The sequence below is a fragment of the Vigna radiata genome, chromosome 4 (assembly GCF_000741045.1).
Source record: "Vigna radiata var. radiata cultivar VC1973A chromosome 4, Vradiata_ver6, whole genome shotgun sequence".
NCBI classification, from domain to species: domain Eukaryota; kingdom Viridiplantae; phylum Streptophyta; class Magnoliopsida; order Fabales; family Fabaceae; genus Vigna; species Vigna radiata.
In genome coordinates this window covers 17,055,504-17,079,494 of record NC_028354.1, presented here as the reverse complement: position 1 = coordinate 17,079,494, position 23,991 = coordinate 17,055,504, and the positions used below count along the sequence as shown (strand labels likewise).

The 23,991-nt window shown below is 30.2% G+C and overlaps 3 protein-coding genes across 5 annotated transcripts; 1 reads left to right on the top strand and 2 right to left on the bottom strand.

The window, feature by feature from the left end:
* Positions 1 to 989: 989 nt before the first annotated feature.
* Positions 990 to 5,364, bottom strand: LOC106758897 (plant cysteine oxidase 2). Of its 2 annotated transcripts, none has more exons than XM_014641900.2 (5): positions 4,767 to 5,364; positions 2,737 to 2,855; positions 2,165 to 2,327; positions 1,744 to 1,965; positions 990 to 1,455 (listed from the first exon to the last, which is right to left on the bottom strand). In XM_014641900.2, exons 1-5 carry the CDS (start codon positions 4,990 to 4,992, stop codon positions 1,331 to 1,333), a joined length of 855 nt encoding a protein of 284 aa, XP_014497386.1. In that variant the 5' UTR covers positions 4,993 to 5,364; the 3' UTR covers positions 990 to 1,330. The 2 variants fall into 2 exon arrangements, with proteins under 2 accessions (XP_014497386.1, XP_014497385.1); XM_014641899.2 differs by having other exon boundaries at positions 1,744 to 1,968; positions 4,767 to 5,357.
* A 6,339-nt stretch (positions 5,365 to 11,703) lies between these two features.
* On the bottom strand, positions 11,704 to 15,490 carry LOC106758809 (KHG/KDPG aldolase-like). Of its 2 annotated transcripts, XM_014641799.2 has the most exons (9): positions 15,229 to 15,490; positions 14,457 to 14,511; positions 14,206 to 14,241; positions 14,081 to 14,125; positions 12,950 to 13,033; positions 12,631 to 12,702; positions 12,462 to 12,500; positions 12,229 to 12,328; positions 11,704 to 11,903 (listed from the first exon to the last, which is right to left on the bottom strand). In XM_014641799.2, exons 1-9 carry the CDS (start codon positions 15,411 to 15,413, stop codon positions 11,749 to 11,751), a joined length of 771 nt encoding a protein of 256 aa, XP_014497285.1. In that variant the 5' UTR covers positions 15,414 to 15,490; the 3' UTR covers positions 11,704 to 11,748. The 2 variants fall into 2 exon arrangements, with proteins under 2 accessions (XP_014497285.1, XP_022635708.1); XM_022779987.1 differs by lacking the exon at positions 14,206 to 14,241.
* A 3,348-nt stretch (positions 15,491 to 18,838) lies between these two features.
* LOC106759502 (V-type proton ATPase subunit d2) lies at positions 18,839 to 23,586 on the top strand. Its single transcript, NM_001317281.1, is given in 10 exon segments — positions 18,839 to 19,115; positions 19,904 to 20,024; positions 20,356 to 20,463; positions 20,554 to 20,656; positions 21,068 to 21,148; positions 21,251 to 21,336; positions 21,425 to 21,484; positions 21,593 to 21,641; positions 22,274 to 22,408; positions 23,168 to 23,586. Coding segments are annotated over 10 exon segments (1,056 nt in total). The 5' UTR covers positions 18,839 to 18,934; the 3' UTR covers positions 23,300 to 23,586.
* The last annotated feature ends 405 nt before the right edge of the window (positions 23,587 to 23,991 follow it).

Below are 23,991 nucleotides of genomic sequence, written 5' to 3'. Positions count from 1 at the left end.
TTCACCTAGAATCGTCTCCTTCTTTTTCGGCGTCTCAATTGACCTTATTTTTGTAAAATTGAATCAAATAAAGATTTTCTGTCAATTTCATCAAAGGCCCTTAAAGAGAGCATGCTAACTGTGTAGTTTTTTATTACATGACATTAAAAACGTGACTGGACTGTTCTTTCTTGTAATTAAAAAATGGAGTTTAAAGTGAGGGCAAAGTTGGAAAGCCCCATTCTCCTCTACAATTGCGAAATCCAAATGAAATTGGTGGAAGTTTCTGTTGATGCTGAAAATGAACCAACTTGTGAGTAAGAACTGATTAGTTTATCACCAATTTCTGATGAATCCTTTATAGCAGTCTTATCAGATGCAGACACAGACTTCATGTTGTATGTAGCAGCTTTGACCACTTTCCTTCCAAATTTAGTTTCTTGGGATATGTTTACAGTATGATCATCAACATAAACCCCATGGGATATTGTTCTATGCTTCAGAATATAACATCTATTGTTCTGTTCACAACAGGTATAGTCTATGCCAGATTCCATTTTCTTTTTCTGATGATAAACTTTACCAATTGTTGCTCATCTTTGCTTCAGTCGTTGGCCATATGAACTAGATGATCTTGATCGTTGAACTGGTTGTCATCCATCCTCACCATTAGCATGTGTTTTAGACAAGATTTCAACAGAAACTTGTTTTTCATTCGAGGTCTTTTCTTCCATGAACCCTAAACTTGAAGTTCTCCCAATTTCATTTGGATTTCGTAATTGCAGAGGAAAATGGGGCTTTCTCAATTTTACCCTCACTTTAAACTCCATTTTTTAATTCAAAAAAAAAAAAAAAATAGTTAAATCATGTTTTTAATGCTACATAATAAAAGACTACACACTCAGCATACCCTCCTTAACAACAGTTTGATAAAATTGACGGAAAATCTTTATTTGATTTAATTTTACAAAAATAAAGACTCAGTCGAAACGCCAAAAATAGACCTAAAATGACATTAAACCATCAATTTATCATTCCAACATCCATCGGTGACAAAGCAAACATTTTTTAAAGAAAAAAAAAGTCCATTGTTGACCAGTATGCACCTTCATCTTGATACTATTTATTTTATGTACATCACAATAATGAAATGAACCAAAAATAAAAATGACATCAGTTAAGTGCCTCATGCTCCTCAAAGAAGAAAATGAAAATACTAAAATGGTAGTACTACCATAGAGATCATAAGTTTGACTAGAGGACAAAAATGTGACATCAAAAGACAGAATGAGACAAATGATCTCCAGCAACATTTGACCACAACAGGAAAATGTTGGGTGACAAGACAGCATTAATTCTCCACAATCTTTGGGCCTTCGTACATCTTTCCCACTACTTGAAGATTTTCAGGTTCATCCATCTCTTGAAGCCATTCGTATGTTTTTCTTTCCTCCTCTGGTATAGATATTCCATCAACTGAAATTTCCAACAGATTCAAATCATTCCATGCAAAGGAAAATTAAACAAAATAGTAAGCTTATGCATTACAGAGTAAAATATCATCAACAACTTCATTCAGATGTGGAAACCACCTTCATACACAGTTCAAAAACAGGCTACACTTGCAATCCAAATTTGTTGATCAATGAATTATTTTATATTTTATAAATTTTTGTATCACACATCTGACTGTCATTAATAACTTTACGGATGCAACATGTGAGAAGATCAATACTTAGTTTTGACAAAAGATATGAAAGATACCTGAATAATTGGAGAAGGGGAAATTCTGGTAGTATGTGCAGTGTCTGCCATCAGGATCAGAGTATGGAGGACCAAGCACATCTAGAACTGCACAAGCTGTAACTGCAGTGAACCAATGCATGTTGCCTCCATCAGCAGGATAAAGAATGGAGGGATCACAAGGACCATTGAATTCAGCATCAACCTTAACTTTCGCTAATCTTATATCCGAAGTCTGGCTTGCTACTACAATCACAAACACAACATTCAAATTATTCTTGTACATTTTAGTAATCAAACAACTTAGAACAAGTTTATTTCAGGTTGTTCTATTCAATTGTGAACAAGTTTACAGATATCTTTTGTAATTAATATCTATATCTATCTATCTATCTATAAATTTGTTGCTGAAAATTATATATAAAACAATAAAAATACTCACTTTCTGATGGTTTGACCATGGGAGACATGTGAGGAGAGAAGTCAACTGCCCAATCATAAGATTTGATGTGCATGGTTCCAAAAAGAAGTTTGCTGAAAACAGTCATTCCAGGGTGATTGTGAAGAGGAATAACTCCAGAAGGTGGCAAGCAAAATATTCCCATCTGAAATAATAAGAAGACAACAATAAATGGGTAAACTTACATGCCAACAAAATAGTACTGTGACAAAAACATTCTCTAGTAAGAAAAGAAATACGCTAGGATGTTATGATATCATATTTGAATCACTTTAAACTTAACTCAAATTTATATTAACTCAAATTAATCGGTTTGTATAACAAGATTTCCATCTTATTTATATATTATAAATTAATATTATCTCTAATCGATGTAAGATTTTCAACAATAAATATAATGTTAAATTAATTAGTATATAGTGTAATTTTCTTTTGTATTACTAGTTATACAAAAATTAATTTTAATTTATAAAAAAATATTTTTCTCTTATTCGCTTTTGACTCTGAAAAAAAAAATATTCAGATAAGTTCTAAATCATGAATAGTTTAATTACCGAGAATTGTTCACATTTATAAATGTGCAGGTATGTAATTTTTGGAGTTCTTCTTGGAGTTTTTGTACTGAAATATGGCATATCAGGTCTCAAGTCCAGGTCTTCTTGTTTTATTTCACCTACACAAATCAAATATGCTCATCTTAGTATATAAAATTAATTAAGGAAAATGTATTAAGAAAATGGAATTAAATATTGACAAATTTATTTATAGGTGATGTACTTAGATCCAATCCAAAGAAACATTAAAAAAATAGTTAATAAAAAAAAGACTGAAAAGAGGATTTGATAATGTTTTGTAAATTTAGCTTTTGAAAACTGATCATAAAACTAAATTTTAAAGAGTATATACTAGAAAAATATACGAGAAAACGAATAATAAAAAATTAAAAGCAAAAAACCAAAAAATAATTTATAAATATTAAAAATAATCAAATGGTATATTTGAAATAAATTATTTTTGTTCAATTATTTATTATATATTATAAATTTAAAATATTACTTTTTAAAAAATAATAAATATTTTTTATAAACTAATTTAAATATTAAAATAAAGGTGAGCTGATGTTCCCAGATTCAGGAAATGCCAAGAATAGAACAATCTTATTTATCAAAAATTCCAACTCTATAACATGAAGAATGATTAATTATTTTCTAGGTAGTGACTAATAATAGAAAATGAAACTTTTGTATAAAAGCAAATATAAATTGATTTTATAAAGTTAAATTAAGTGTAAAATAATTTTTTAATATGATATTAAAATCATGGTTAAGCGTGTTTGGAATATCAAGATATCATCTTATTAACAAGAATTTAATTTCTCCTATTAAATTATCTTTTATAAAATTATCTTTTCATCAATCCCGATGGGGTAAAACATTTATCTTAATTTCTTTTAGCACCAGATAATGGACACTTGCATCTATACACAAAAAATATATAGAACACAAACCAAAAACAACTAAACCAAAATGTGTTACGTTGTTTTACCACACTCAGCTATGAAAAAAAAAATTAGTAAAATTTAATTATAAAATAAATTTTAACTAATTTAATTATATTTAATGGTTTTATTTGGAAAAGAACTTTTTTTCCTCGACATCTAAAAATAATTCTTAATAAATGTAATTGGATATATATATATATATATATATATACTTATTCATTAGATATGAAAATATTAAATAAATTAAACTAATATATTTAATTGATGTAAAAATAGTAATTAATATAAACATAGTCAATTTTATTTGCATACTATATAAAAATCTATAAATGGATAACATTAAAAACAGTTAGAAGTTTGACTAACAGTAATAACATAAATAAATAAAAACCAATTAAATATTGATTTTTGATTCCTACGAACATCATCCCCTAGGGTAAAAAAAATATTTAATATCCAAATCAAATGTTTTAATTCATTAGATCTAATTCATAATGAGGAGAAAAATAAATTAAACTTTACTATAATCTAATATTAAAAAATATATTATTGTCACGTGATATAATTAAATTAATTTCTTTTATATCTGGAGATTTTATTTTTTTTAATAAATGAGATTGAGAAAAAGAAGAATTGTTAAATAATGATGAAAAATTAACAACATGATAAATATTTTTTATAAATAAATGCAGTGTGAATAACTTTTTTTTCCCTCAGCTGATGAAATCAGATATAAAAGCAAATCTCAAATGGCCTTGTAATTGCCAGAACAAAGAATAGTCCAAAACTACAAGAAAACCATATAATCAATCACTCCACCAAACTTAAATGCAAAATTCAATCAAATTTAAGCATAGGTGACAAGCACTAGCTCTCCAGAGAGATAAAAATCACCAAAAATGCTTCTTATTTTTTAGATTCAGTTGTAAGAAAATGCTAAATTATAACAATTACATTGAATGTGGCAGAAATTGCAATCAAGTCAAAATCTTTAGGTTAGAATTAAGATTTCATGTTCAATAATGTTTGAAATCCCACAAAAAATAATGCAGAATTTGCATATGTGATGAGAACACTCCATACCTAAGACAGAGAGAAGCATTTCAATGTGTTGAGGGGAAGGGACAATCCCAGGACCAGTAGATGCAAACACTTCATTACAAGTCTGAAACAACCTCTGTCCCGGCGACATCTTCCTCAGACGATGTCTCCTATTCTTTCTCGATTTGTTAGTGGTTGTGTTCGTTTCTTCACGCAGTTCACGCAACTCCCTCCCCTTTCTCTCAGACAAGTTCCTCCCAATCCCCATTTGAGTAGACTGTAGAATATACTCCCCAAAAATAAAAACTTTGGCCCACGATTGAATCTGATCCCAAAACTATTGTTATATTGGGGGATGAAATACAATTATGGGAAATGGGTATGGAAGAAAAGTGAGAAAAAATTGCAAAAAAAAAAACAGAGAAAAACAGGGGAGAAATAGTGAGATTTTAAAAGGGTTTAACAAGTTGAGGGAAAAGGAGCATGAAGGAGAAGAGAGTGTGGGAAGAATCGCACATTTGAATGATGAAAGAATGTTGTATGTTTGATAGGTAGAGGCAGAGGAATGAATGAATAAGAAGATAAAAAGGAGATTGAGAGAGAGAAAGAGAAAGTGGTTTGGAAAGTAAAACTGAAAACCAGGGGCCATGTTAAAGAATTTCAGTGGGCAGCAGAAACAGGGGATTTCTAATTCATATATATCTACTACTATGGAATTCACTTCTCTTACATTCTCACACTTCTTTTAAGGTTATTTCTCACTCCTGCTGCAATTTTATTTTTTAATATAAATATTAAGTTTTACTATTTGAGAAAGATTATTTTTAATTGTTATTATGAAAAAAAAAACATGATTTTTAAACTATTTCTTACAAAAATAAAATGATTTTTTATACATTGACTATTTATTTATTATTACTTTTCATGTGAATAATTATTTATCAATTCCATGTTGACTATTTATATCTTATTTTATAATTGGACCTTTTATAATTTGATTATTTATTTATGAACCAATAATATAAGAGGTACAAATTACAGAAAACATTTGTGGTACTGGTTGATCTAATTAAATTCTGTAACAAAGTTCACAGTTGTATTATTAAATAAAGCACTCAATGCAAATTAAGTTTGGTTTAGAAGTTGTAATTTTTACTCTGGCTTTAATTTTATCTCTGCTACTAATACAACACTGTACTGTTTTGAGGGTGTTCCCGGTAAATAAGAGGAACTTAAATTTTTCTATTTTTTTCTTTTTTTTCATTCACTTTTTTTTATACATATTTGTCTTGAGGTTGATTCAAATAAACTATTTTACAAGTATAATTACTTAGTTACTTATGCATAACAAAAAAAATAATATTTATTTGTGAAATTGGAAATTACTTTTTCGCAATAACTAATAAATTATAAGATTAAATATGTTTTTAGTCTTTAAACTATTAAACGAATTTTGTTTTAGTCTCTTTTTCAAATTTCGGTACACTTTAATCATTGTTCTTAAAAAAATTATAATTTTTCGTCCTCCAAAACAAACACCGTTAAAATTAGGCTGAGTTGGCTAACGGATTACCATGTCATTTTTTTTTTCTGACACTAAGTCAAACCAAACAACAGGCCCAACAAGTTCACCCCAATCTATCAAGCCAACCCACATTCAGGGACTCCATGGTCAGCCGCTACAACACTCCGACAACACTCACTAATGACACCATCATTGACTCCACTCATGCAACCACCACGAGGAACCCAAAATCGTGAGAAGAGACCCAAAAGGCAAATCAAAAATCCAAAATTTATTTGAATTCTAACCTTCTAAATCGCATCATCAAGAAGACAAGAAATTTTCCAAAAACAAAGCCCATATTGCAAGAATCAAAAACCCAAAATCCACAATTCAATTCATGACCATCAATCTGCAGAAAAGATCAGATGAATCAACTACAACCTTAAATCACAGAATCAAAATCCCAAAATTCTCATTTCCAACCCTAGCCCCATCACAAGTCTAAAACTTGCGAAAGAACAAAAATCTAATTCGAACCACACCCAAAGTCACTAACCAAATGTGATTTCACTTTGTCGTGAAGACATTGGAGCACTCGTCGTCGAGAAGAATGCGTCGCGAACCACAGGTCCAGCGCCTCACTGCCACCAAGCCATACAAAGCCAGAATCGTCTCCTCCTTGCATAAATCGCAACCAAAGACCAAAAAAAAGCTAAATTTATGCTTTCCCCTGCCGCGAGAATCAAAACCAGAAATAATTTGGAAAGAAGAAGAGAGTTTCTTGTAAAACCCCAACCCAAGACCAGAGAAGGAGACGAAGGACAACGCTTCCCCTACGAGCAGAGCAAACCGAAAAAGAGGAATGAGAAAGGGTATCTCCCTTTTCTAACTTGTGACCTCCCTAGAACGAGAAAGGAAAGAAACCTTCCTATGTTTAACATCACATGCAAGCAAGGAAACGGAGGGAGGGGGAAGGAGAGAAGTAGGGAAAGATTGACTTAGTATCAGAAAAAGAAAAAATGACATGACAATTTGTTAGCCACCTCAGTTTCTTTTTAAAGTTGTTGGTTTTGGAGGACGAAAAAAAATTATGATTTTGTTAAGAGGAAAGATTAAAGTATACCAAAATTTAAAAGAGGGACTGAAAACAAATTTGTTTGATAATTTAAAAACTAAAAGCATATTTAACCCTAAATTATATTAACGAATTAAATGATAAATTATTTTAAAAAAATTGTGAATATATCTATTTAGTAAATGGTAAAAAAAAAGTAATTGATAGTTTTAGATAAATATTTTTTTTCCAATCAAATAGTGTTTTCACTTATATTTTATATTTTTTATTCAATTAAACAAGTCATTTTTTTATTTTTAATTTCTCTACTTTTTTTATATATCTTCGTAATAGAAGAATGTTAGAGTAAGATGAAATAACTTATTAACAAAAGAAAATAGATTAAAAATTTGAAACCAGATTAATTCACCGGTTTCAATTCATTTTTGACAACAACACTAGTTTTTATATACTCTATATGACAATCATTCATACTCCTTTTCAAATTTTATTTCCTTTTTGGATGAGTTACAATAAATGAAATTGTTGAAAGCTTTCGTAAATTCGATTATAATGTACGTTCAAAACTCTTACCGATCTTTTATGCATATGTTCCATACTTTGGTGGCTACGTTAGGGCCAACAAATGACTTATGCTTTTATCTTGCTCTCTTAAAAGAAAAAAGACATGATTGTTCAATAAAACTCTTCTTCATCTAAGGTTGACCTTGATAGTTACATTATTTGAAAAGATGTGTCATGTTAAATAAGAGAGAGAGTGAGTTTAACCCCTCCATATAGACCATCAAAGAGTACCAATTATTCTCCATTGCAAATACTTACACATTTGCATACCATACATTTCTCATTTCTCATCCACCAATAATTGACTATCAACTCCTCTACAGGTCTTGTTCACTTGAATAGATTTGGAGAAAAGTAATTGAGAGGATTTGATGATAAATTTTTTTGTTGTTTATTTGAATAGATTTTGAGGTAAGTAAGTGAGAATGGATTTGAAAGTAAATTTTTTTAATCTTTCACATAAATTAAATCCTACACTAATTTTCACAAATTTTACTTCCAAATTTACTCTCACTTACCTCCGAATCTATTTAAATAAACAACAACAAAAATTACCTTCAAATTCTCTCAAATCCTCTCAATTACTCTCTCTCAAATTCACTCAAGTGAACAAGGCCTTAAAGATGTTTATCCTCTCTAATTCATCCATAAAACATTGGAATTGGCTTCTCCCCATTCAAATCATTTTCTCTTCCAACCAAAATTTTATTCTCCTTTATCATCTTCCTACTTTCTATATTCATTTATCGATCTTTCTTTTTTATTAATTTACTTATAATCTTAAATACAAGAGTCTCTAAGTACTTTCTTTCCTATCCATACATTTTTCTAAAACTTTATCTCAATTATTGAACCTACTATTCAAGCTACATTTTATACTTCCTTTTTTAACAATTTTCACCTACATGACAAAACTCACCAATAATAAGACTTGATCTATAGTGTTGACATTAAAAATACTCAATGATAAAATTTATAGAAAATTTTCAAAGTAACATTAATTTAAATTAAAAGGAAAATTAATAATATTTATGTTTAAATATAATCATTAGTAAAAGGAAAAAGAAAAAAAAAACTTTCACATTAAATATTTAGGGTTATCCGGACCAAACGTACATTTAAGTAGAACTTGGTAAGGTCTAAAAAAATTATTAACATTTTTTTTAAATAATTGGTTTTAGCTTATAAATAAAATCTAAAATAAAGAAAAATACCAATTTGTAGTAATCTTATTATACATACATTAAATACAAATACAATAACATGCAAAATGACAGTCACAAAATAAATATTTCTGAACATCAAAATTAAAGTATGAAATATTTAAAATATAAATATTTGATGAGTCACTTTATGACATAGTATCTTTTAAAATTTTCTCATAAGTATAATATGTAAATTAAATGTATAAAATATTGAAAAATTCCTAAAAAAATAAAAAAAAAATGTACCAAAGGAAGGAATATTGAAAATTTTAAATCTTCAACCCCTTTCTGAGATAAGCTATCAGATTTTTCTCCTTATTTCAAGTTTTATTCAGAATGTGGTGAGGTATCTACCAAAAGTTACAAAACTTAGAAAATGAAGTTTTTCTTTGTCAAATTTTTGTATCTCAAAATTTATGTTATTCTCTTAGATATAAGAACTCTGCATTCAAATATATACTAAAAAGTTATATAAAAAAAATGGTTCAATAATAAATTTTTAACTATTTTAAATGATTTTTACAAAATTAGAAACCTTAATTTAAACAACTTTAAGTTAGAATGTTAGCAAGTTAAAATTATTTATAAAAAGTATTATCATTGTTTGAGGTGGAAGAACAATTTTATAGTAGTAAATAACTTTTCTAAAAAGTTAATTATTTCTCAAAAAAGATCAAATTATATTTATATAATAATATATTTTTATCTAAAACATAAGTTTTATTTATATATTAAAATTATATAATTATATTATTTTATATTATTTTACATTATAATCTAACTTACCAATTAGATTAATTAAATATTTACAATTTATTAAGTTATTAATTTAAATCTTATAAGTTAAGAAATTATAAACTAATAACTAATTTATTTAAGTGAAAACTTTCTAAAACTAGTTTTACAGTGAGAAAGAAAAATTAAATAGGATAATAATACTTGGACAATATTTTTTTTTGATAATATTTGAACATCATCTTACGTGTCATTATGTAATTGGTCCATAATAGTGTTTATGATTATTTTTATTGATTGTGAGGTAATTTTGAACCAATTACAGAATGACACATAGACGATATTCAAATGTTGTCAAAAAAATGTTGTTTAAGTATAATTATCCAAATAAATAAGTGTTGTTATATGAAGAAGATTGACTATTCCATTGAATTAAATGACTTCTGGCATTCTTGAATCATCCCATTATTAAATTTCCATCTTCAATTGAGAGAGATAACTTCAACATACTTTTGGATAGGATTGATTTCTGCGTGCCTATCTCTGTGTGATTGGTTGACAAAAATAATAGTTTAATTTGATAATGTAGAAATTTTCTTTTCATTAACCAATTAGAAATACTTAACTAGCAACTGTTGCAAAATCAATAGTATTGTTAAATATTAATTTATGATTAGTCATATGAGTGTAATTTAACTAAATTAAAAGTAATTGTATAATAGTTTGAAATTTTTAAGGGACTTCATTTTTTTTTTTAAAGGACTCATATAATTGAAATCTGAATAATTTTTTAACTAGATTTACAAAAAAACAAAAGATGTTTATAAAGAAAAGATTATGATCTTGATAAATTCTTTCTTAGTAATCCATGGAAATTATATTATATCCTAATTACATAATTATTTTTTACCTCACTATGTAACCTCTCAATTTAGGTAACTTACAATTGATAATACAAGGTGTTATAAAATTATAAAATAAAACGGATTTGACTAAAACATATAGATATAATATTAATATAGTGATATAAAAGAAAATATAATAATAATAAGTAAATTTAAAACAGTTATATATAACTTTCTCATATGCTTATATTAATAAAATGATCATCGAAAAAAAAAATAAAGACAACAAAATAAGCTAGTATTCAAAAGAAAAAATTATCATATCATTTTATCATGTCAAATACTATATCAATATTTATAAAGTACTAGAAACTCATAAAACATACATATAATTGACTCCAAACTCAATTATCCAGCTACATACTTTGACATATATATTCAATATAAATGTATACTCATAATAGTATTTATACTCTATAGAGTCTTAGATACATAAGGTTATCATCATACTACTCATAAAGTTAATTTCTAGAGAAGAAATCTCTTGTCATTCTCTTCCCTCACCCCATTCATCTTTATATGACTTGAATAGCTAGTAGAATATTTGGATATCCACTTTCAAAACTCCCATACGTCAAAGCATATACTAAACATCACCAAACATTGAATTTCTCCTTAAAATTCTCTTAACAACATACTACATATCAGCTTATCAAGAATTGTCACACACAATTATATACTCATCAACAACATCAAGAATGATACTAACTTAATTGTTAGGTCCTCCTTCTTTCTAAAATAAATGTAATTTTATGTTTTTTAAATGTCAAATTGACCAATTTTTTTACTACTTTCATTCACGCATTAATAATTATTTTCTAAATTTATCTTTAAATTAAAAACTCTCTTTAATAAAAAATAAAGTTAATTAGAAAAGGTGATATAAATTTATTGTGTCAAAAAACCTTAAACAGCACAGTACTCTATCAAATTCTAACAAAATGGTTAAAAAATTTAGGCAACAGTTATGTCAAACAACCATAATGACTAAATGTAAGAAAACAACATTAGATGTTTAAAAGTGTACATATTGTTATCTATTCACAGCTTTGTTACCAAGTAAGGTAGCAGAACGTGCAAGTTTATGTATCTTATCAAAATTAAGTTGCTCAATTGCCTCTTTATCAAATATGGCGTCTGACAAAACAACTGAGGATGCTCCACGCAGAATATATTCACCAATAGCATCTGCAAAATACAGATGAAGTCATTCACATTGAATGGTTTATGGCAATGGCATTGTCATTAACTTCATCTACTGGGCATACATGGATGAGATTAGTAGTGATCACGTTTATTTAAAGCTGTTATAGAAAAGTTCTTCTAAAGTTGTTACATGAGCTGATATAAACAGTTCATCAAAAGGAGTGTTTCTAAGAAAACCTATTTATCAATTATTCGAGGATGAAACATGAAAAGGTCAGAATTTTCATGTTGGTAATGATATATTAAACATAATAATCCCAAATGCTTTTATATCTTGTACTCATACATAAGAAAACTTCGAAACTACCTATTGTTATTCCCTGAGAAGCAACCATAGAGACGTGAGGAAAGGTCTTCTTAAGTGCTGATATGTACTGAAATCCTCCAAGTGCAGAAGCAGGATATATCTATATCACAAGGTCAAAAAACTAAGTATAAGAAATCATGATGTGAATTATAAGCATTAAAAAGAAAAATAAATTGACATGGGGCAGCTCTAAATATAAAGATATGAATGTTAACCATTAAAGAAAGGCATACCTTGACCATTTTAGCCCCTGCATCCCAAGCAGACAATATCTGCATTGCACAATGATCACTAACGAGTGCTCAATGAATGCTAGAAAAGATTGCATAGAGTGAAATATTAATGATAGAAGAATTTATTATAAGATCTACAGAAGACTTGAATCTAAAAGTTGACTCTTACTTCTGTTGGAGTCATTGTACCGGGAATATATAAAACTTCACCACTCTGAACGTGATCCATTACCATTATGTCCTGATAACAAATAAACAGTTTTTAAGAATTGAAAAAACAATTTTTAAGCAAAATGCACACTTGTTAGACATCCTAACGTGTCTGCAAATAGTGAACATGTGAGTATTATGTGACAAGAATCTCTCAAACTAATTCAAACAAGAATAATAATAGGGAAAAGAAAAACAAAATAGTAATAGTAAACAATGAAATTTGCCACACGCAGGTATTGTGTGACATGAAAACATATATAAATATAATTGCAAACCTTAACAGTTGCAGGACTCAATAGAAATTTGGCTCCGGCATTGATTGCATTTTTAGCATCCTCAATCTTGAGAACAGTTCCAACCTAAGGGCAATAGCTGTTCAGTTCAGAAAACTGTTGAAGAGAAATTCGATTTCTTGGAATAATGTGTAATATATGATAAGAGTCTTTGATCATCATGTTGAAACAATCATTAGAATGCAATAGGATACCTTTACAAGCTAGTGATATCCAGCAAAAAAGCAACTAAAAAAATCTCCAATTTTGTAATAATTTTTTGTGTGCATTTCCAAGAGAGATCAATTTATTACAGTGTTCTACACAAGACTAAATCAGAAGAAAGTTAGAGACTTTAGGTAAACTTTGGCGACATTACTTAGAATTTAGAAGAAATGTGGAAAGATAGGTTGAAGATCCTCTTAACTGATTGATGATAGGACTAGGTTGGACATTCCTCTTATTTGATTATGGGGCTGTCACAGAGAGGTAGTTATCCACATGAATGACCCATTCAACACTAGAACAATTTCAAATGTATCAACTTAATATTTTTTTCCCAAAATTCTACAAGACATTGTGGTTTTTGTTTTGTATTTTTTTTTATCAGCAAATGTTAGTAGTCAATATTATGTTAGCAGGAAGAGTTGAACTCACAAACTCTCTCACTCTCCTTTTCAAACCCTCCTTTTCAAACCTTCCAAGCCAGCCTTATAACTCTTCTGTGTTAGTGAAGGGAATTGAACCCACAACCTCTTCTACCCTCCTTTCTAGCTTTACCACCAAACCAACCTTATAACTCTTGACATTGTGATTTTGTTAGAAATAATCCATAGAATAAATAATTATTCTCTGTTTGATAGCTAGGAAAAATTCAGAGACAAGAAAAAAAATCCTAGAGTGAGGATTACAGTTCTTGATGATAATCGTCATTTACATGTCTATCAGCATGTCCATTAGGTGATGATGCCATACACAAAGAATCTTAAAATTCAATGAACTCAGAGAATGCAATCACAATGGCATGTTCTCCGGATTCCTTAACTCTGGGAAGGTTCACATGATGTACACCCAAACAAAGAACATTGATGCCATCTGAGAAACTGGATAGAAACTTTAAGGATGAAAGCATACCCCAAGGGCCATTGTAGGATGCTCCTTCACAAGCTGCTGCAGAACCTACGCAGACCAGAAAAGCATATGAATTCTAAATCTAAGAACAAAACAAGTGAGGTAGTACAAATGTTGAGGTAAACAACCTCAAACACACCTGGAGTCGACACCACAATTTCCAACTACATGTAAAAAGAAATAGATGAGAAACACATCATGAGCAAAATTAGTCGAGTACATCATATCTTTTCAGATGTCACAAGGCTTGCATAACTCTCCTCCGTATGGTCCAAAAACATTTAAACTGATTCAACTAGTAGGATCATTTTCAAAACTAAGAGAAAATAGAAAATGTCCTGAGTAATACAGAATAAAAGAACGTCAGAAGAAAACTTACAACTGAAACTCCACCTGCTATTGCAGCATTTGCAGCTTTCAAGGCCACTTCTGCGCTATACATAGGTGAAAAATAAAAGGTAAGCCACACAATACAATTCACTATGGTCTGCCTTGGGAGAATTAGCCTAGTACTAGCAACTAAAAAATTGAATACAATAAAAAAGAACATAATACATTCAGTAAAATTAACCTCACTAAGCAAAAAAGGTACCAAAGAAAAAGGAAGTGAAAAAGTAATACTCTTTAATCCTCTATATTTAGTAACATAAATTACACAACAGTGGTGTCACTACTTACCTAACAAGCTACTACTCATAGACAACATATGTCCAAACTTCATCTACAACAAAGTATGCCATCCCTACCTCATGTTTTACACAACCAGAATTATAATCACTCATCCATATCCTTTAAATCTAAACCATATTTTTCACCTTTTTCAACATTAAGGCAGCTCTTCTGAGAAACAACATTCCCAACAAAAGGAAAGTAGAGTATTAAGCTCCTTCTTTCTGAAAGCATATAAAAATCATTTTTTTTATTGCAATTTGCTAATTCCCAGAAGAACTTACCCATGTTATCCCCACCAATGACAAGGCTATAGAGAAGCAGGATAAGAAAATTAAAAAAATACCCAATATTGATTAAAAGAAAAAACTAGACCACATATTGATTAAAATACCCAATAAAAAAAACTAGAGCACAGACATTTTTTTCATAATTGTTCCGTAAAAATAATAAAAAGATTGAAGCAGAGAAGGAAAATAGACCTGTTAGCCCTGAGACAAGCTATGATACCAGAATTGTTGATCTGAGTGAGGGTTTTGTCCACTGCGGATGCTGAAAGGTGAGGGATTCCGCATGAAACTCTCACATGCATACGCAGAGAAGGAGGAGAAGAAGAAAAAATAGGCCATTGACACAGAGATGATAAGGTTCCAGTAGCAGTGTCCATAGTATCCTTACATCCGCTTCCTCTGTTTTTCTTTCCAGGAAATCACAAGAAAAAGGGTGTTTTTTTTTTTCATCAATTAAAACGTTCATCCTCAAAAAATCAGTATGTGAGTGTATTTGATCATATGTTTTTACTTTTAAAATGTTACTTTATTTATTGTTTTCAAACGTTGGTTTCTTTCGGAATATTAATGTTTTTTTCTCACATTGTAACTTTCTTATTCAAGTTATTTTGTAAAAGTATTTCAAAGATAAAAATGCAACCGAACGTGGTTATATTAATTTCTTGGAAAAAAATAAGTAGAGATGACATCGTGCATGTTTTCATATCCCAATTTAAATAATCAAATTTACTTTTATACATTTATTAGGGTTAATTATACCCATAAAAAATATTGCAAACATTTTTAAAATAATAACTATAAAATTTGTTTAATAACTATGCATTTTCACTAATTTTCCTTATCAGTTAATTAGAATTTCTTACTGATATAAATTTTTTGACATCATTTTAAAAAATAACAAATTCGTTAAACGATTCAACACTTATTATGAATATGCTATTATTATTATTATTAAAAAAAAAAGTTATTTGTTATGTAATCTTAATACAATGTTTTATTGTATGATATTAAAGCCTATATACGTTATAAAACTAGATTGAGACATTATTCTTTAAATAAAAAAGAAATAATAATCAATTTTTAAAAAGTCAGTTTTGATATTACATTTTGATATAATTCAAGTTGTTTAAATTTTGTATCATATTTGTCAAAAGACAATTGAAAGAATTGGTTGATTCAATTGATTAAATCGAAATGGATTCTTTATCTCATTCACATAATATTTCAAAATATAGTATGAAATTATAAAAGAGTTATTAGATAATTAATAAAATAAAATAGTCGGTTAAAATAAAAATTAAAAATTTTATCATAGTTATACAAAATATAATTATAAATTTAATTTTATATCGTCCAATTTAGAACCAAATTATAAATCTAGAAACTAGTTTACAAAAGGCTACACGTTCATCATCTCACCATCCAACTCCTGTTCCACTGATATCTCATCATCTTCAATTCATACCTACCGGATGATCATAGTTAATATCATAGAGCACAAGAACATACAACCAAACACAAACAAAAGGGCAAGCTAATGTAAATAGCAAATATCATAAAATAACTAAGATTCCTACATAGATCATCAAATCCAACCAAGTATGCAAACATTCTAGAAACATTCTAGTCCTCGTGCACTTGCAATGGTAATAGTGCTGACTCAATCCAAGCTACCATGCAAGGTTAATCCTCGTTCACGTGTAGTGGTAATACTATTGGCTTAATCCAATATACCATACAAAGATCTCTTGCTATTCTCATCACATGATTCATCACTCTTTAATTGAGCATAAATGATCATTAAAATGTTAGGATGAGCCCCTGACTTAACTTTGACCATTCATACTAACAACACTATCGGGCACCACCATGAAACCTCTCCACAAGGATCATGGATTTACGTCCCTCAATACCATTCACTTAAATCATAACATACTCATCATCATCATATAACATATGACATACTCAAAGTATTTAAAATATAAAATTCACTTATAACAAATCCAGAAATAATAATCATATAATAACACAATTTTCATTGTATTAGCTTGATACCTACACTAAAAAAGGAAAAGCAGCCTAGAAACCCTTACCAATAGTTTCAAAAGGGTCCAAAACCTCACAAAACGACCTAAAGGACATCTAAAACGAATGTCCAGAACCCCAAATTTGAGATTCCCCACAACTTAGTTTTTGTCAGACAACTCCTACTCTTAGCCAGACGATATCTTACCAGACGACCTCCTTACCAGACGATCTCTTACCAGACGACTCCTTACCAGAAAATCTCTTACCAGATGACCCATTGTCAGACGATCCCTTACTAGACAATCTCTTACCTAGACGATCTACTAGATTGTTGTACAATAAGAGACTAAGTCCTAAATGGCCCCAAGACAGTTCCTAAAACTGCAGACTTTCCCCACAACCATGATTTTAAATTCTTACCTGTTAAACCCCCTTCTTTTATGCTAAAAACCTTTTTTCTTCTAATTTATACCATGCCCAAGTTTTGTAACAACACATCAGCTCAAACTCACTAAATCTACATTCACAAATTCATCAATAAACCAACTTTAATAGCAACAAACTAGACACACCAACATGCATCGATTTCTAGTTTAACATACCACCATTTTCAAGCATCCAACATACCAAGTTTCATGATTTAATTATAATTAATAAATCAATCATCACATCATCATACAAACATTAAATATCACATGCATACCAAATCCAAAACAAACAAACTAGTTTCCCTTAACCTAGTTGACTCTCAAACGATTCTAAGAAATCTAAAATTCTTCCTACGGCTTCAAGATCTCTATTTGATCCTACAATTCATGACAATTTAATCAAAGTATATCTTCAGTACCACTGATCAATAAAGAGTCTTAGGAAAGACTCAAACCCCAAAAGAGTAAAGAAAATCCTACATGTAAAGACACCTAAAATTTAAGGAAGAGAGATAAAATCCAACTTACCTTGTAACTGAAACCAATCGACTAGAAGTGAAGATCTCGCCTCAAGGAACCTTCAGGCAGTCTTTGATTTTCTATAGATGAATAGGAAGTTAGGATTTATAGAGAGAAGGTAGAGAAAATTTAAAAAAAAATTAGAAAAAATAAGCTTCTTAGATAATAAAACTTCTTATCAGAAAAAAAAAATAAATTTTGTTTTTGATATTTTTGAAATAAAACAATCAAATACCATTATTTAAAAGACTTTACTTCCTTTACTATTCTATCTACGAAGATCTTACAATCTAATCCTTTTTAAATTTATTGAAACTAAGATAGACCTATCAAATAAATTATCATTAGAAAAAACATCAAATTAAAAAAGCAATATTAAAAAAAATGTATATTTTTTTAAGAGAATTATAATATCTTCAACTCAAATATGATTTCCTAGATTTATTTACTTTTGTATCTAACTTACTTTTGTTTATATTATGATTTATGGCTTTTTGAAGTAAACTTTAAATTTTATAAATTACGTGTATGATTTTAATTTTTTATGAATTCTATATAGGATTATGATGTATTAAAAGAAAAAAAAATGGTTTATTGAAACTAGTTCAATTCCCTTACTACCTTGAATCTTTATAAAACCATGATTTTACCGTTTCTTGTTAGTTTGTGAGGAATATATATATTTTTCACAATCTATTTTCTCAATGATAGTAAAAGTGCGAAACACACTGCACTGCTCAAACCATTAATTTAAGAAATAAAATAAAGAAAAAGAGGGAATACGATTTGTGGATATTTCTCTCAATAATTATTCATTCATCTTCGTGCAGAAATTTCCTTAAGGAGGAGCTTCTCATCCTTTATCTGGTTCCCTTTCCTTCAACCAATTTGAGATCCGCGACGCACATTAGATCCGATCCGAAATGTACGGATTTGAAGCTCTCACTTTCAACATCCATGGCGGCTTTCTCGAGGCTATCGTCCGCGGCCACCGCGCAGGTCTCCTCACTACCGCCGATTACAACAACCTCTGCCAATGCGAAACCCTAGATGACATCAAGATGCACCTCTCCGCCACCGAGTACGGCCCTTACCTCCAAAACGGTGCGTTTTCTCCAATTCGCGCCCTCTCCCTGATCCATCACCAATCTCAATTTATCATTAATTACTTATTTCTTGGATATCAGTGTGCTTGTGATTATTGTGTTTCCGTTTTGAGACTCTAATCTCTGCTTTCCTGGAAGTGAATGCTTCTACGATATGGCGATAACTGTGTCCGACACGTGTGTGGATTTGAAGTGGATATGTGATAAGGAGCGTTTCCCAAAATTTTTAGGAGATGTTATGTAGTCTAACAGAATCTAATACTTGGAGAGATTCGTAAAAGCTTGTGATCTAGGTTTTTCGTTTAATTTTTCATTGGTGTTACTTCATCATTATATATTCATGTCGTGAACCTTGGTGTGTGATCCTCCAATAAGGTTGGGTTTAGCAGAGGGCTAATCTTCATAACATGGCGAACTGAGGTTCAAATGCTTGTTTGGAGAGATATCTCGATGCTGTCTCAAACATGATTGCTCGACGATAATTTGAGAGGTGTTCATATAGTGCCCGATTCTGTCTTGAGTAGGATTTCCTTCTATGGAAGGAAGATATTTGCGGGAAACAAAAATAAGTGTTTTCTTGTTTGTTTCTTGTGTTATATTTTTCCGTGAAGTTAACCATTCTTTAAAGTTATCTGTTGCTTCCTGTGTAAATAAATTATTTTGTTACTGAGTTATAGAAATGTATACGTTCTGTTGTTTTTGTATTAGCGTAATGGTGTTTACTAGTTGGCAAGATATAATTCTGATTATCGGTATATGCTGATGGCTGATGAGTAACTATTGCAGAACCTTCTCCACTGCATACCACCACGATTGTGGAGAAATGTACTCTTAAGCTGGTTGATGATTACAAGAACATGCTATGCCAAGCCACAGAACCCTTGTCAACTTTTTTAGAGTATATCACGTATGTGATCTTTTTCCTTCTCTGTTTGTTATCTTTTTGTATTTACGGATTTGTTATCTTTTTGTATTTACGGATTTACTCCGTCATGTCATCTTTATATTGATAATATTATATAGGTTGAGCTAGAGGAGGCTAAAATTTTATCCATTCAAGTAGGCTTAGGTGCTGTAATCAGCCAACTAGTGTGGGCATTACCTCTGCCTCCCTGTGAAAAAATTTAGTTCAGATCAGAATTTCCTCTGGCTGAGGAGTCTTTTGCGGTTCTTTTATTTTGCTAGAATTTCTGTTATCATTCCACTGCAAAAGAGTGAAGCTTTCTGTTTTCTTGCAGTTATGGTCACATGATAGACAATGTTGTTTTGATTGTTACTGGCACTTTGCATGAGAGAGATGTTCAAGAATTACTCGAAAAATGCCATCCACTCGGCATGTTTGACAGGTAAGTAAATTCCATGTAGTTTTCAATAGGTTGACTGTAAGCGGATAGACTCTTAATTTTTTTTTTCCGCTTTCTGTTGGCTCTCTGCAGTATTGCTACTCTGGCTGTTGCTCAGAATATGCGGGAGCTTTACAGGTTGGTTCTTGTTGACACTCCTCTAGCTCCGTACTTCTCTGAGTGCATTACATCAGAGGTAAATCATCTTTCCAATCATCTCCTTTTTTTTTAATTGATATGTTTGATACAGTGTTAAAGGATTTTAGTAGTTAGTTAGTACTATTGCAGAAACTGCAAATAATCTATATCTGCATCTCCTAATGAATAGATCGTGATAATAAAGATTGTGAAGAATCTGCGATACAATTATACAAAATTATTGGAAATCTAATGGGAACAAGTTACCGGTTCCCCAATGAGGACTACTTTCCTACGCTACCACTTTTTGGGTTATATGTTGGCTGGAATATTGGGATCTATACTTTGTTGCTTTATAGTTTACTAACGTTACATGCTTCTTTGGTACTAGTTTATTTGTTTGATTTATGCTCACGATAGTCGTTTGAAATTGGACGGATATGATATGTTATATTCTTTGTATCTCTAGGACTTGGATGATATGAACATTGAAATAATGAGGAACACTCTTTACAAGGCATACCTTGAAGACTTCTACAGATTTTGTCAGGTGAAGGGTCTGAGGCACTTTGTTATCCACTACATAGATGTACTCTCTTGTTACGTTTTTTTCTTCTCTGATTTTCCTCAAATTTATGTTATTCCTAAGCAGAAACTTGGTGGTGCCACAGCTGAGATAATGTCTGACCTTCTAGCTTTTGAGGCTGATAGAAGGGCTGTGAATATTACCATAAATAGGTATATGAAAAGTAAAATGATTTTCAATTGCATTTTAGTTAATATGGATACTTATATAACTGGCATCCATGGTTTTTACTTTGTGCAGCATTGGTACTGAACTGACGAGAGATGACCGTAGAAAATTGTACTCTAATTTTGGTTTGCTGTATGTTCTTAACCCTCAGCACTCTCTCTCCCTCTGTACACACATTAGTAATGTTAGTATAATGCTTTGGCATGATTCTTTTGGTAATGACCGACTTATTTTAAACAGATACCCATATGGTCATGAGGAACTTGCTATCTGTGAGGACATTGATCAGGTATGTATGATTTTCTTACAAGACAAGGCAATTTAGGTTTGTATGATTGACATGATGTTTTAAGTTGTCAAATTGGTAGGCATAAGGTGTTTTGCTTCATTAAATTTGTACTTTTCTCAGGCCATGGTAGATTGTGTTTCTTGGGGTAGTTGATTTGTGTTTATTGATAGCCAAGTTAGTGGAATGTACTGCTAGTTTTGATATGGTTCTTTTTACCAAAAGATGTATTGGTATTTGATATTTTTAATGATATTTATTGTCTTTGGTTTAAACATTGTTGTATGGATTAAGCAACATAAGCATATTGGGAAATTGTCCCATGAGTCTTCGATTGATCCTTGCAGATGTTTTCCGGAGATTTCACTTTGAAGCTTTCCTTTTTTTAAGCACCTTCTATTGTACAGGCATAAATGATATGCTTGTTTCTTATTCCATTTGAAATTTGAAATTGCTATCTTGGTTTTTGCTACCAATTTCTTGAGGGTCTTTTGTATGAGTTCTTTATCCTTCCCTGTTGGAATCTATCCTGAAATGATCGACCATCAAAGAATTAGTATTGTCAGTATATTTCTGTTCGATTTCTTTTAATAATGCTTTTTGGGCCGTAAATTTTTATCTGGTTGCTCATGTAGGTTCGTGCTGTCATGGAAAAATACCCCCCCTATCAATCTATTTTTGCTAAGCTATCATATGGTGAAAGTCAGATGCTTGACAAGGCATTCTATGAGGAGGAGGTGAAAAGGCTTTGCTTGGCGTTTGAACAACAGGTTTATTTACAATTCTGAGCGTCATAATGTTTTGGCTCATGCACATTGTATTTGGTTGGGGGTAAATGTGGAGGGAAGGGTTTATATAAACTTTTTGTTGTTTGATTTAATTTTTAAGAGGGTAAGGGAACAAAGTCCCTCATTTTTTCTCTCCGCCAACATAGGCTTTAGATTGGAAGGGAGGGTATTAAAAACATTTCAAGTATAATTTGCTAAAATATCTCTACTTATGTTTTGAAGTTCAAATTATAAGATACAAATGGGTTTGTTTGGTCAAACTAAGGAATTTTAGGAGACAAAAATAAGAAGAAAAAATAAAATTAGATTCTCCGTACGTTAAAATGAAGTTAGGCGTAAGCTAAGTTGTAGGAACTCTCCCATAACTTGTGCATAAGTTTATACTAGTTTTTAAAGTTCTTTTATTTTCTTAATTTTTTCTCTAGAATTTTTTATGAAGAAGTTTGTCCAAAAATGCTCAAAGTAAATTAATTTTTAAAAGTCATTCTCTATCATTTTGAACCAAACAAGAAAAAAGCTACCGCCCTTCTATACAAAAATCCTCCTTCCTCCTCTTTTCTCAACCAAACAAATAAAAATTCCACCTTCCTTCCCCTTTCTTCTCCTCCATTAAAATCCCTTGTTTCTCTCTCTTACTTCTGAACCAGACAGTTTTGTATTGTATTAGTTTAATATTTTAATTATAGCTAAATTGTTTTTCTTTTTTGGTTAGTAAGTTGCACTATTTTGTAAATATCGCAGTTTCATTATGCTGTGTTCTTCGCATATATGAGGTTAAGGGAACAGGAGATCAGGAATTTAATGTGGATTTCAGAATGTGTTGCTCAGAATCAGAAGTCCAGAGTTCATGACAGTGTTGTCTTCATATTTTAGTCGGATTGCTCGTTATAGTTTGTATGTTCGTTGGGATAATTTGTTGACTTTCTGCATTCGCCATCTGGGTTGTCATTTGTAGACACTAGACAGCGACCGTTCAGAAGATTGAGATAAAAATAATTAATCTTATGCTGATAAGATCTTCTGTAATATGGAAGGAAGATATTTATAGTCGACTTTGATTGAAATATGTTCAGTTTTAAAGATCTTAAGATTCAATTTGTATGTTGTGAATTTTACAGTAAATATTTCTATGCAATAAACCTGCTAGCTGGGTCTATGTATCTCTGTCTTAGTCTCGTTCTTTGTTTCTACTCGAATTTGGCTTAAGCTTACACTTCTTTTTTTCTTTTCTTTTTTCACTATATTGTGAATCTATTTTACTTTAGTTTAAAACTTTTGAATTTACTTCTGCTGAGATGAAAAATACTTTGTGGACTTTCTAGGCGACTTTTCAGCTTTTACTATAAAACTTGTGTGTTCATTATTATATATGGTTACGAAAAATATTTGTGTGGATGTTATAGGACTGTTATTGATTAAGTTTTAACCCTTAATGCATAATTGAATTGAGTATAAGTTGGTTTTTGTAGACTTTTTTTATTCCAGGATTTTCGAACTTCTTTCTAATTTTATTAATTGAGTCATGACTTCAAAATATATAATGACAACTATACATTAGGAGTAGG